We start from the raw sequence: 12,072 nt of genomic DNA, 5'->3' as shown, positions 1-12,072 counted from the left end.
TTACCCAAACCCAGAAGGTCCTGGCCCAGAGCCTTGGGGGACAAAGCTTGACCCAAACCCAGAAGGTCCTGGACCAGAGCCTTGGGGGACCCAGAAGACCCAAACCCAGAAGATCCTGGAGCAGAGCCTTGAGGGACAAAGCTTGACCCAAACCCAGAAGGTCCTGGACCAGAGCCTTGGGGACCAAGCTTGACCCAAACCCAGAAGGTCCTGGCCCAGCTCTCGTGCTGCCATGGTGCTCACCTCCAGAAGCTCATCTTCTGGTCTCAGGACCCCATGTTTGTCCACAGGGCCTCCAGGGGCCACAGAGGAGACGTAGTGGTGCCCGTCGAAGGAGTCCAGCTCCACTCCCAGACGCAGAGTGTGGATGGGCAGCAGCTGTATGCAGAACATCTGTGAGTCCAGAACCAGACAGAACCAGATGTCGGAGCTCATCAACAGACCTTTGAGTACTTCTGCAGCTCTGCGTCGTCTTCAATGACGGGATCCAAACTCACCACCTGAAACACACGAGCACACGTGCACTCACCAACACGGTGGGAACGAAGCAGCGCAGCACTCGGAACAGAACGCCCACCAGAACTCGGTAGTTGGGCCCCAGCGCCGCCTCCCATTTCGCCCTCAGCTCTTCACCGGTGGCTTCGCACGCCGACGAACCTGAGCAACAGAAGATTCAAAATGGCTGACGCGTTAGCACCACGGCGGGGGCCATCGGCTCGTTTCAGGGCCTAGGTCTGGTCCAGCACCATCACCATAGCTCTGGTTCTGATACCGTGGTGCTGGAGCAGCACAGAACCTTGGCTGGACCTCTGCTGACAGCGACAGGCAGGATGAGTGTGTGCGGCGGCGCAGAGCGACGGCAGCCGCCGGGTCGGGACGCAGCGAGCGTCACAGCAGATGACAGAGACTCGGAACCGGCGGGTCCGGCGGCGCTGCCACAGCAGCCGCTGATTAAATTAGCATTGCTAACTTCTGCCGTCGCACAGCAATTAATCTGCAGCGCTTGGCTGAATAAACACAGCAATACGTCCCAGAGCCTCTGGCAGCCCAGGAAGCCGCCGCGCCGCCACTTAGCAAAGCTGACGGAGAAGAAGGGAACACCAGAGGAGGGGCAGCAGCTTTCTACCCCACGTCTGGTGAGGCGGGGTTATTATGGGGTGGCTGACACTCAGAACATGGAAACACAGTAGAAGTTTCCTTCATATGGAGGAATGGACCTCGTCTATAGGGGGGGGGGCAGGGGAGGGGCAGGGGCAGAGGGAGGGGCAGGGGAGGGGCAGAGGGAGGGGCAGGGGCAGAGGGAGGGGCATGGACAGGGGCAGGGAAGGGGCAGAGGGAGGGCTAGGGACAAGTGGGTGGGGCTTCTGCTGATGACAGATAGGAAAAAAGTAAAGAACGGACATCACACATGCAAATAATCTGTAAAGGTCTTAAAGATAGAACAAAGCAGCTCTGTGTGTGTGTGTGTGTGTGTGTGGTGTGTGTGTGTGTGTGTGTGTGTGTACCTTTTGTTAGTTGTGTTTTATCAGAAGAAGCTTTTTCCAGTGACGTGAGGCCGAAACCAGATGAGCAAGCCTTGACCTCCAGTGACCTCTTCAGTGAGACACGAGATGACTCTCTCTCCACTGGCGTGCACACACACACACGCGCACACACACGCGCACATGCACACACACACACACACACACACACACACACACACACACACACACACACACACACACGCACACACACACAGTTCTGTTATGAGAACAACTGTCCCGTCCTGTGGCTGAGCTTTAACCTGCTGGCGGATCGCAACTTCTGATGACTGAACTAAAGGTTCTGGTGCTGTTGCAGGTCCGAGCAGATAAAAGTCCCAGAAATGAGCAGAACCGAAGCAGCTGAACTTCCTCACAAATGAAGTATGAGACGTCTGGTGGAGATAAGAGGCTGTGTTCCATTTTAAAAACCGCTCGCAAGACCAAAACTGACCCCGACCGTTGGTGAATTAATCTTTGTGGACACTGTTGTGGAAGGTTGGTGGGAAAATTACATAAATTTGTCATCTTAATCTGAGCGAGTGGACAGAAGCTGGAACACAAAGGAACCAGAGCGGAGCTGCAGCAGACGATGGGTCAGAACCAGCTCCGCTTCTTACAGGTTTCAAAATGTGTTATCCCTCATTGAGTCAAATAATGCAGATGTGAAGGCAGAAAATCTCCTTCCACCTTTATCCAGCGACCTCTCTGGCGCCCGAGTCTTCTTCCGGACCAGCGTCAGGACGACTGTCTGACCCGTTCTCTTCATCACCTGCAGAACCTCCTGATTGGTCAGACCATGGAGACTGACGCCGTCCAGCTGGGAGACAGACAGGGGGGCGTTCAAAGACAGACAGCTCAGCGGGGAACCCACGCAGGGAGAGACAAAGGTCAGGGGGGCGGAGTCTTACGGCTATCAGCCGGTCATGGACGCGGACGTTCCCACTCTGGTCGGCAGCGCTGCGGAAACCACGTGTTTGACAAAAACACACCGACGGCATCTGAGGAGGGGGGGAGGGGGGGAGAGGGGGAGAGAGGCGAGGGAGGGAGAGAGGGGTGGAGAGAGGGAGGGGGAGGGGAGAGAGGGTGAGGGAAGGATGGGGAAGGAGAGAGATGGAGGGAGGACTAGGGAGAGAGAGGGAGGGGAGAGGGGGAGAGAGAGGGAGGGGAGAGAGGGTGAGGAAGGAAGGGAGGGAGGGAGAGAGAGAGGGAGGGAGGAAGGGAGAGAGAGGGAGGGAGAGGGGGGAGCGAGGGAGGGGAGAGGGGAGGAGAGAAGGTGATGGAAGGAGGGAGGGGAGGGGGAGGGGAGAGAGCAAGGGGGGAGGGGAAGAGATGAGAGAGGTGAGGAGAGGGAGAGGGGAGGGAGGGGGAGCGGAGAGAAGGTGAGGGAGGGAGAGGGGGAGGGAAGAGAGAGGGTGAGGGAGGGAGAGGGGAGGGGAGGAAGGGGAAAGAGGGGAGGGAGGGAGAGAGGTGAGGAAGGAGGAAGGGAGGGGAAAGAGGGGAGGGAGCGAGGAGAGAGGGAGGGAAGAGAGAGGGTGAGGGAGGAAGGGGAATGAGGGAGGGGGGAGAGAGTATTCAGAGATTTAAGTGTTGGAGTGGGCCGACTGGCCAGGATGAAGTGAACGCCTCTGATGTCACTTCCTGTCCCACCTTGGCTGGTCAAGGGTTGTGGCCGATGATGGAGATTCCGAGACTCTGACCGTGTTTCTTCATCAGAGAAACCTCGTGGATCTCAAATCCCTCCAGGTTAGGTCGCACAACACACACCACAGCACAACGCGACACCACACACACCACACACCACACACACACAAGCACACACGCGCACACACACACGCAGAGCAACACACACACGCGCGCACACACACACACACACACACAACAACACACACACGCGCACTACACAAACACGCGCGCACCACACCACACAACAACAACACGCACACGCACACACGCGCACACACAAACGCGCGCACACACACCACACACAACACACACACACCACCACACCCACACACACACACACACACACACACACAGGTGAGGACGTTCAGCTCTAATTGGATGTTTCATGAAGCAAATGAAGGTTGAGCCACTGACTGTAGCAGCGACCCTGCTGGGCCGACGATCGGGGGGGGCTGGGGGGGCAGGGGGGGGCAGCCTGGGTGGTAAAGATGACACGGGGGCAGAGTTTGGAGGTGGTGGAGGAGGGGGGGCTGACAAACTTGAACCTTGTGGGTCTCTGGCGATTAGCATGGTCACATGACTCCCACACTGCTGGAGCACCTTGACCACCTGGTCACTGGTGAGGCCACTGGTGGGCGTCGCCCCAATGCGCAGGATGTGGTCACCTGTACGCAGACGTCCGTCCTGATTGGACGACACGAGAGCCAATCAAATCATGGCATGAGACGACGCCTGGAGCTTTGATCAGAAAGGGTCAAGCACGCTCACCCTGTGGGCCACGCTGTCGGGCACCAGCGTCCTCACCCACCCCCGAAGGTTCCCCCCCACGATGCCGAAGCCCAAACCGGCGCCGTCGTTGACCAGCTTGATTTCCTCCACGTGACCCCACTCGTCCTACGAGAAGCAGACAGAAGAAACGTTCAACCAAAGCTGGGGAACCTGAACCACCGAAGGTCCGAAAACCACGCAAAGAAATAAAAAAGATCCAGCTGCTGGTGCTGCTGGACCAGGACCGGAGCACCCACTGCACGGGGAACCAGAGAGTTCCTGAGAAGGTTCCGCCTGCTGCTCCATCACCTTTCATCCCTCGTTCAGAACCATCGTGGTTGCTCAGAAACAACCACGATGGTTCTGGCAGCTCCTCGTGTCCCACGGAAAATTCTGCCCCATTAGGACAGAAACGTTCTGACACTCAGCAGAGGAGGACGGCCGGGGAACCCTGGAATGTTCTGGATGGTTCTCCTGGCTCTCCGGACCACAGCGGGTCACGGCTCCATTAAAGATGAGCTCAGTGGGGACAGGACAGGGGGGACATGGCCGGAGCCGGGGAGGGCAGGAGGAGGCAGGAGGAGCAGGAGGAGGAGGAGGAGGAGGAGAGCAGGAGGAGCAGGAGGAGGAGGAGGGGAGCAGGAGGGGAGCAGGAACAGGAGCAGGAGGAGCAGGAGGAGGAGGAGGAGCAGGAGCAGGAGGAGGAGGAGCAGGAGCAGGAGGAGCAGGAGGAGGAGGAGGAGCAGGAGGAGGAGGAGGAGGAGGAGGAGGAGAGGAGGAGGAGGAGGAGAGAGCAGGAGCAGGAGGAGGAGCAGGAGGAGCAGGAGCAGGAGGAGCAGGAGGAGGAGGAGGAGCAGAGCAGGAGGAGGAGGAGCAGGAGAGGAGGAGCAGGAGGAGGAGGAGCAGGAGGAGGAGGGAGCAGGAGGAGGAGGAGCAGGAGGAGCAGGAGGAGGAGGAGGGAGAAGGAGGAGGAGGAGGGAGGAGAAGGGAGAAGGGAGGAGGAGAGCAGGAGGAGAAGGAGGAGGAGGGAGGAGGCAAAAGGAGGAGGAGGAGAAGGAGGCAGAAGGAGGAGGAGAGAGGAGCAGGAGGCGGAAGGAGAGAAGGAGGAGAGGAGGAGGAACAGGAGAGGAGGAGCAGGAGGAGCAGGAGGAGGAGGAGCAGGAGGAGGAGCAGAGAGAGGAGGAGGAGGAGCAGGGAGAAGAGGAGAAGAGCAGAGGAGCAGAGCAGGAGGGAGGAGGAGCAGGAGGAGCAGGAGGAGGAGGAGGAGCAGCAGGACGAGGAGGAGGAGGAGGAGGAGGACGAACAAGAGGAGCAGGAGGAGGACGAACAAGAGGAGCAGGAGGAGGAGGAGCAGGAGGAGGACGAACAAGAGGAGCAGAGAGGAGGAGGAGCAGGAGCACTAACAAGAGGAGCAGTGTGATTAATGAGAGCTTCAAGACTCCTGAATGAGCCCTCCAACATCTCCTGATCCTTGTTCAGACCTGCTGCTCCTCTACAGCCACAGGAAACATCTGAGCTGCTGCTGAAAACAGCAGCTCATCATCATCATCCTCATCATCATCACCATCATCATCATCAGCATCCTCATCATCATCACCATCATCATCATCATCATCCTCATCAGCCTCATCATCATCATCATCATCCATCACCATCATCATCATCATCATCCTCATCATCCTCATCCGCATCCTCATCATCCTCATCATCCTCATCAGCATCCTCATCCTCATCAGCATCCTCATCCGCATCCTCATCATCCTCATCAGCATCATCAGCATCCTCATCAGCCTCATCAGCATCCTCATCCGCATCCTCATCATCCTCATCGCATCATCAGCATCCTCAGCCTCATCAGATCTCATCCGACTCCTCATCATCATCAGCATCATCAGCATCCTCATCAGCATCCTCATCATCTCATCAGCATCATCAGCATCCTCATCATCAGCACCATCATCATCATCCTCATCATCATCATCATCATCAGCCTCATCAGCATCATCAGCATCCTCATCATCAGCACCATCTCATATCCTCATCATCATCATCCTCATCAGCATCCTCATCATCATCACCATCATCCTCATCATCATCATCATCCTCATCAGCATCAGCCTCATCAGCATCCTCATCAGCCTCATCAGCATCCTCATTCCTCATCAGCATCCTCATCCTCATCAGCATCCTCATCATCCTCATCAGCATCATCATCATCAGCATCATCATCACCATAATCATTCTCCTCATCATCCTCATCATCATCAGCTCAATCCTCATCAGCATCAGCCTATCAGCATCCTCATCAGCCTCATCAGCATCCTCATCCTCATCAGCATCCTCATCATCAGCATCCTCATCATCCTCATCAGCCTCATCATCATCCTCCTCATCATCCTCATCAGGATCCTTAGTGTCCTCATCACTCACAACGCTTCATTACTGAACAAGATAAGGCGGGTTCACAGGGGCCAAAAAGAGAGAAGCGAGACGCGCTGAAACACAAGAGAAGGAGGAGAAAAAAGCGCTGAGAAGAGAAAAAAGAGGCGAGGAAGGAGAGGCAGAGAAAGGCGAGAAGAAGAAGAGAAAGAGAGGAGAGGTGAAAAAGGAAAGGAAAGAGAGAAAACGAGACGACAAAAAGAAGAGAAAAAGAAGAAGAGGAGGAAAAAAAAAAGCTAAGCGAAGAGAGGAGAGACCCCCCACCCTCCCTCTCTTCTCTTCCCCCCCTCCTCTCCCCCTCTCTTCTCTCCCCCCCCCTCAGTCTTTGAATCGCCCGTCTTGTTGACATTGATCGATCACACATCCACACACTTAAACATATATTGTTGGGAGCAGAACGACAGGCGGAACACTAACTTGATTTCCTATCGGCTTTAAGGTCGTAAAAATCATCAGAGTCAAAGTCAACAGACTTCCAGTTCATCAGAAATGGGAGTTCTCACTCTGGCGAGGAGGCGTGGCCTCAGAGTGACCTCCACGCACGGTGATCGACAACCCTGCTGTTGACTGACAGCCAAGCCGGAGAGTGTGTGTGAGTGTGAGTGTGTGTGTGTGAGAGTGTGTGTGAGTGTCTGAGTGTGTGTCTGTGAGTGGTAGTGTGTGTGTGAGTGTTAGAGTGTGTGTCTGTGAGTGGTAGTGTGTGTGGGTGAGTGTTAGAGGGTGTGTGTGTGAGAGTGTGTGTGTGAGAGTGTGTGGGTGTGTGTGTGAGAGTGTGTCTGTCTGAGTGTCTGTGAGTGAGGTGTTGGTGTGTGTGAGTGTGTGAGTGGTAGTGTGTGTGTGAATGTGTGTGTGTGAGTGTGTGTGTGTGAGAGTGTGTCTGTCTGAGTGTCTGTGAGTGAGTGTGTGTGTGTGTGAGTGTGTGTGTGTGTGAGTGTGTGTGTCAACCTTTCAGCGTTGATACTTGCTCCCATTTGCTGACTCAGCATTTGTGTTTCCCGATGAGGTCGTGAACGTTGTCGGAGGTTTTAAACTCACCGCCCTGACGGTGGCGTTGGCTTGGCGTTGGCGTTGGCGGCCGGCGGCGATGCCTTCAGGTGTTCTCGGGCCACCACCAGCTCCACCTGCTCTCCAGGCTGCTGCAGGAGAGCGAGGCCTGCTGCTGGCTGATGCCCGCCTCCAGGGGAACTCCATTGATGACCAGGATGTGGTCCCGCTCCTGTAGACCGCCGTCCCTGAACACCGCACACGGTCAGAACCGTTTATCAACTGGAAAGAGGAACTAGTTGACGGCGGACATGAACCTGTGGGCGACGCCTCCAGGCTGGACGTGCCTGACAAAGACCCCCTGGCTGCCGCCGTTTCCTGTTGGACTGAGACCGACCACGCTGAAGCCCAGACCGCCAGAGAGGGGCCGGGTCAGCCGAACCAGCTCAGTATGACGACCCTGTTCTCACACACACACACCACAACACCACACACACACACACACACCACACACACCACACCACACACACACACACACACACACCTTCAGCACCTTTGGGTTCGACAGGCCTATCTGTGTCTGTAGCTCCGCCCACCTTGGCAGCGTCCAGGATCCACTTCTGCAGGTGGTCGTCTGCGGGTGGAGAGTGATGGGTGGACGACGGGGAACTACTGGTCAGGCTGGGGGTGGAGACAGACGCCGCGTGCAGGGCGGAGCCGTTTGAGGGACTGGCGGCGCTCATGATCAGCTGACCTTTCTTGGAGAAGCTGAACTCACTGCAGGAGCCAGGAGGCATCAGACTGAGCTACAGACCAGGAGAGAGACGCAGGAGGCATCAGACTGAGCTACAGACCAGGAGAGAGACGCAGGAGGCATCAGACTGAGCTACAGACGAGGAGAGAGACGCAGGAGGCATCAGACTGAGCTACAGACGAGGAGAGAGACGCAGGAGGCATCAGACTGAGCTACAGACGAGGAGAGAGACGCAGGAGTCAGGAGGCATCAGACTGAGCTACAGACCAGGAGAGAGAGACGCAGGAGGCATCAGACTGAGCTATACAGACCAGGAGAGAGATGCAGGAGGCATCAGACTGAGCTACAGACCAGGAGAGAGACGTCAGTACCGACAGAACATCCACAGAAACTTTGACAGTTTGTTCTGATCATCAGTGAAACGGTCTGGTTCTGCAGAATGTTCTCAGATGTTCCTCTGTGGAGGAACTGGGCAGATCTTCGGCGCCACTACAGACGGTTCCTGAGTGGCTTGTGAAGGCCACATTAAGCTCCTCCCACTCCTAAGCCAGCTGGATTCTGGACTCCGTCTCCATCTCCACACTGATCACTGGGAGATGAACAGCTGATGATATGCGGGGGTCAGGACAGAAGAACTAGGCTCCATCCAGGCACAGACCAGGCACAGACCAGGAGAACGTTTCTGCTGCTCTGAACTTTGATCTTCAGCTGAACAAAAATCTCCTGAAGGATGTGATGAAGACCTGTAGCGTCTGGGCCAGGCTGAGGAGCTCCAGCAGCTCCATCAATAGGGCCTCAACAAGGCCGTTACTCAAAGGGAGACAGAGAGAAGCAGGAGGGGGCGGAGCTTCCACGGAGGCTATAACGGACTCTGCTCTGACCTTCGCAGCACTTAGAATATGAAGGCCTTCAGTTATTGCCATTATCTTAATTTGGCCTGTTTATAGTCAAGCTCGATGTGGCTCCAAGCTGAATACAGATGAAAGCGTAGAGAGGTCACGGTGTTGGACCGATACGGATCCCGCGGGCTGCCAACACGTGTCAGATCAGATGATTGATACAGAACCTAGAGGAGCAGGAGGAAGCAACAGCTGCTCGGGTCACAACAGGAACACGGAGCAGCAGGACTCAATGATTCCATCAGGTTGATGTTTGGAGCCCTCAACAAGAAACTGCTCAGTGCTAGCATCATGCTAGCATCAGTGCTAGCATGATGCTAGCATGTGCTGTAGAATCTCTCGATTGACCCCTGAACCTTCCTAAAGTGTAATCAGCCAATGAAACGTGATGAACGTACGCAGGGAAGCATCACCTGGTTCCGCAGCTGCCTGATGGACTGCTGAAGGGTCAGGATGTGGGTGAACAGGGGGCTCTGCAGGGTCTGCCTCAGGGACCCCACCGTGTCACTGTGGGTCCACTCCTCCCTCTGGGCCAGGGTGGCCTGCAGCCGCTCCAGAGCTCCCAGTACCTGCTGACGCTCCGCTGAGAAGACAGAGGAAGCACAGAGGACGTGATGGCGGCGCTGGAATACACCTGTACACTGATGACACCTGTGGCTGCAGCAGGGGGTTTACCTGTGGACACGTTTTCAAACATGGTCGCCTGTGGCTGCACATCCACCTGCACACACAAGAAGAAAGGACTTTACCCACCCACCACAAAACCAGTCAATTTACCCTCTATCCCAGTATAACCAGCCTGTTTACCCTCTGTCCCAGTATAACCAGCTGTTATCCTCTCTATCCAGTAAAACCAGCCTGTTTACCCTCTGTCCCAGTATAACCAGCCTGTTTACCCTCTATCCAGTATAACCAGCCTGTTTACCCTCTATCCCAGTATAACCAGCCTGTTTACCCTCTATCCCAGTATAACCAGCCTGTTTACCCTCTATCCCAGTATAACCAGCCTGTTACCCTCTGTCCCAGTATAACCAGCCTGTTTACCCTCTCTATCCCAGTAAAACCAGTCTGTTTACCCTCTATCCCAGTATAACCAGCTGCCTTTTACCCTCTATCCCAGTATAACCAGCCTGTTTACCCTCTGTCCCAGTATAACCAGCCTGTTTACCCTCTATCCCAGTATAACCAGCCTGTTTACCCTCTGTCCCAGTATAACCAGTCAATTTACCCTCTATCCCAGTATAACCAGCCTGTTTACCCTCTGTCCCAGTATAACCAGCCTGTTTACCCTCTATCCCAGTATAACCAGCCTGTTTACCCTCTCTATCCCAGTATAACCAGCCTGTTTACCCTCTATCCCAGTATAACCAGCCTGTTTACCCTCTCTATCCCAGTATAACCAGCCGGTTTACCCTCTCCCAGTATAACCAGCCTGTTTACCCTCTATCCCAGTATAACCAGCCTGTTTACCCTCTCTATCCCAGTATAACCAGCCTGTTTACCCTCTATCCCAGTATAACCAGCCTGTTTACCCTCCCTGTCCCAGTATAACCAGCCTGTTTACCCTCTCTATCCCAGTATAACCAGCCTGTTTACCCTCTATCCCAGTATAACCAGCCTGTTACCCTCCCTGTCCCAGTATAACCAGCCTGTTTACCCTCTCTATCCCAGTATAACAGCCTGTTTACCCTCTATCCCAGTATAACCAGCCTGTTACCCTCCCTGTCCCAGTATAACCAGCCTGTTTACCCTCTCTATCCCAGTATAACCAGCCTGTTACCCTCTCTATCCCAGTATAACCAGCCTGTTTACCCTCTCTATCCCAGTATAACCAGCCTGTTACCCTCTCTATCCCAGTATAACCAGCCTGTTACCCTCTCTATCCCAGTATAACCAGCCTGTTACCCTCTCTATCCCAGTATAACCAGCCTGTTTACCCTCTATCCCAGTATAACCAGCCTGTTTACCCTCTCTATCCCAGTATAACCAGCCTGTTACCCTCTATCCCAGTATAACCAGCCTGTTACCCTCTCTATCCCAGTATAACCAGCCTGTTACCCTCTCTATCCCAGTATAACCAGCCTTGTACCCTCTTCCAGCCCCCCATCCCAGTATAACCAGCCTGTTTACCCTCTATCCCAGTATAACCAGCCTGTTTCCCCTCTATCCCAGTATAACCAGCCTGTTACCCTCTCTATCCCAGTATAACCAGCCTGTTTACCCTCTGTCCCAGTATAACCAGCCTGTTTACCCTCTCTATCCCAGTATAACCAGCCTGTTACCCTCCCTGTCCCAGTATAACCAGCCTGTTTACCCCTCTCATCCCAGTATAACCAGCCTGTTTACCCTCTCTATCCAGTATAACCAGCCTGTTACCCTCTCTATCCCAGTATAACCAGCCTGTTTACCCTCTCTATCCCAGTATAACCAGCCTGTTTACCCTCTCTATCCCAGTATAACCAGCCTGTTACTCTCTATCCCAGTATAACCAGCCTGTTTACCCTCTCTATCCCAGTATAACCAGCCTGTTTACCCTCTATCCCAGTATAACACCAGCCTGTTACCCTCTCTATCCCAGTATAACCAGCCTGTTACCCTCCCTGTCCCAGTATAACCAGCCTGTTTACCCTCTATCCCAGTATAACCAGCCTGTTACCCTCTCTATCCCAGTATAACCAGCCTGTTACCCTCTATCCCAGTATAACCAGCCTGTTACCCTCCCTGTCCCAGTATAACAGCCTGTTTACCCTCTATCCCAGTATAACCAGCCTGTTTACCCTCTCTATCCAGTATAACCAGCCTGTTACCCTCTCTATCCCAGTATAACCAGCCTGTTTACCCTCTATCCCAGTACAACCAGCCTGTTACCCTCTCTATCCCAGTATAACCAGCCTGTTTACCCTCTCTATCCCAGTATAACCAGCCTGTTACCCTCTCTATCCAGTAAAACCAGTCTGTTTACCCTCTATCCCAGTATAACCAGCCTGTTTACCCTCTTGTCCCAGTATAACCAGCCTGTTAC

The 12,072-nt window shown here is 54.5% G+C and overlaps 1 protein-coding gene across 1 annotated transcript in view; it reads right to left on the bottom strand.

Moving 5' to 3' along the window:
- patj (PATJ crumbs cell polarity complex component) overlaps window positions 1–12,072 on the bottom strand; it is a 34,940-nt gene that overhangs the window by 22,071 nt on the left and 797 nt on the right. Inside the window, 13 exon segments of the mRNA XM_057037844.1 lie at window positions 244–378; window positions 444–500; window positions 578–657; window positions 1,506–1,625; window positions 2,211–2,340; window positions 2,432–2,483; window positions 2,485–2,521; window positions 3,171–3,185; window positions 3,188–3,273; window positions 3,622–3,890; window positions 3,975–4,100; window positions 9,464–9,633; window positions 9,726–9,771. Coding sequence (XP_056893824.1) covers window positions 244–378; window positions 444–500; window positions 578–657; window positions 1,506–1,625; window positions 2,211–2,340; window positions 2,432–2,483; window positions 2,485–2,521; window positions 3,171–3,185; window positions 3,188–3,273; window positions 3,622–3,890; window positions 3,975–4,100; window positions 9,464–9,633; window positions 9,726–9,747 — 1,299 coding nt within the window. The 5' untranslated portion in view covers window positions 9,748–9,771.

The sequence above is a fragment of the Takifugu flavidus genome, chromosome 7 (assembly GCF_003711565.1).
Source record: "Takifugu flavidus isolate HTHZ2018 chromosome 7, ASM371156v2, whole genome shotgun sequence".
Taxonomy (NCBI): Eukaryota; Metazoa; Chordata; class Actinopteri; order Tetraodontiformes; family Tetraodontidae; genus Takifugu; species Takifugu flavidus.
This window is presented reverse-complemented; position numbering and strand designations above follow the sequence as displayed.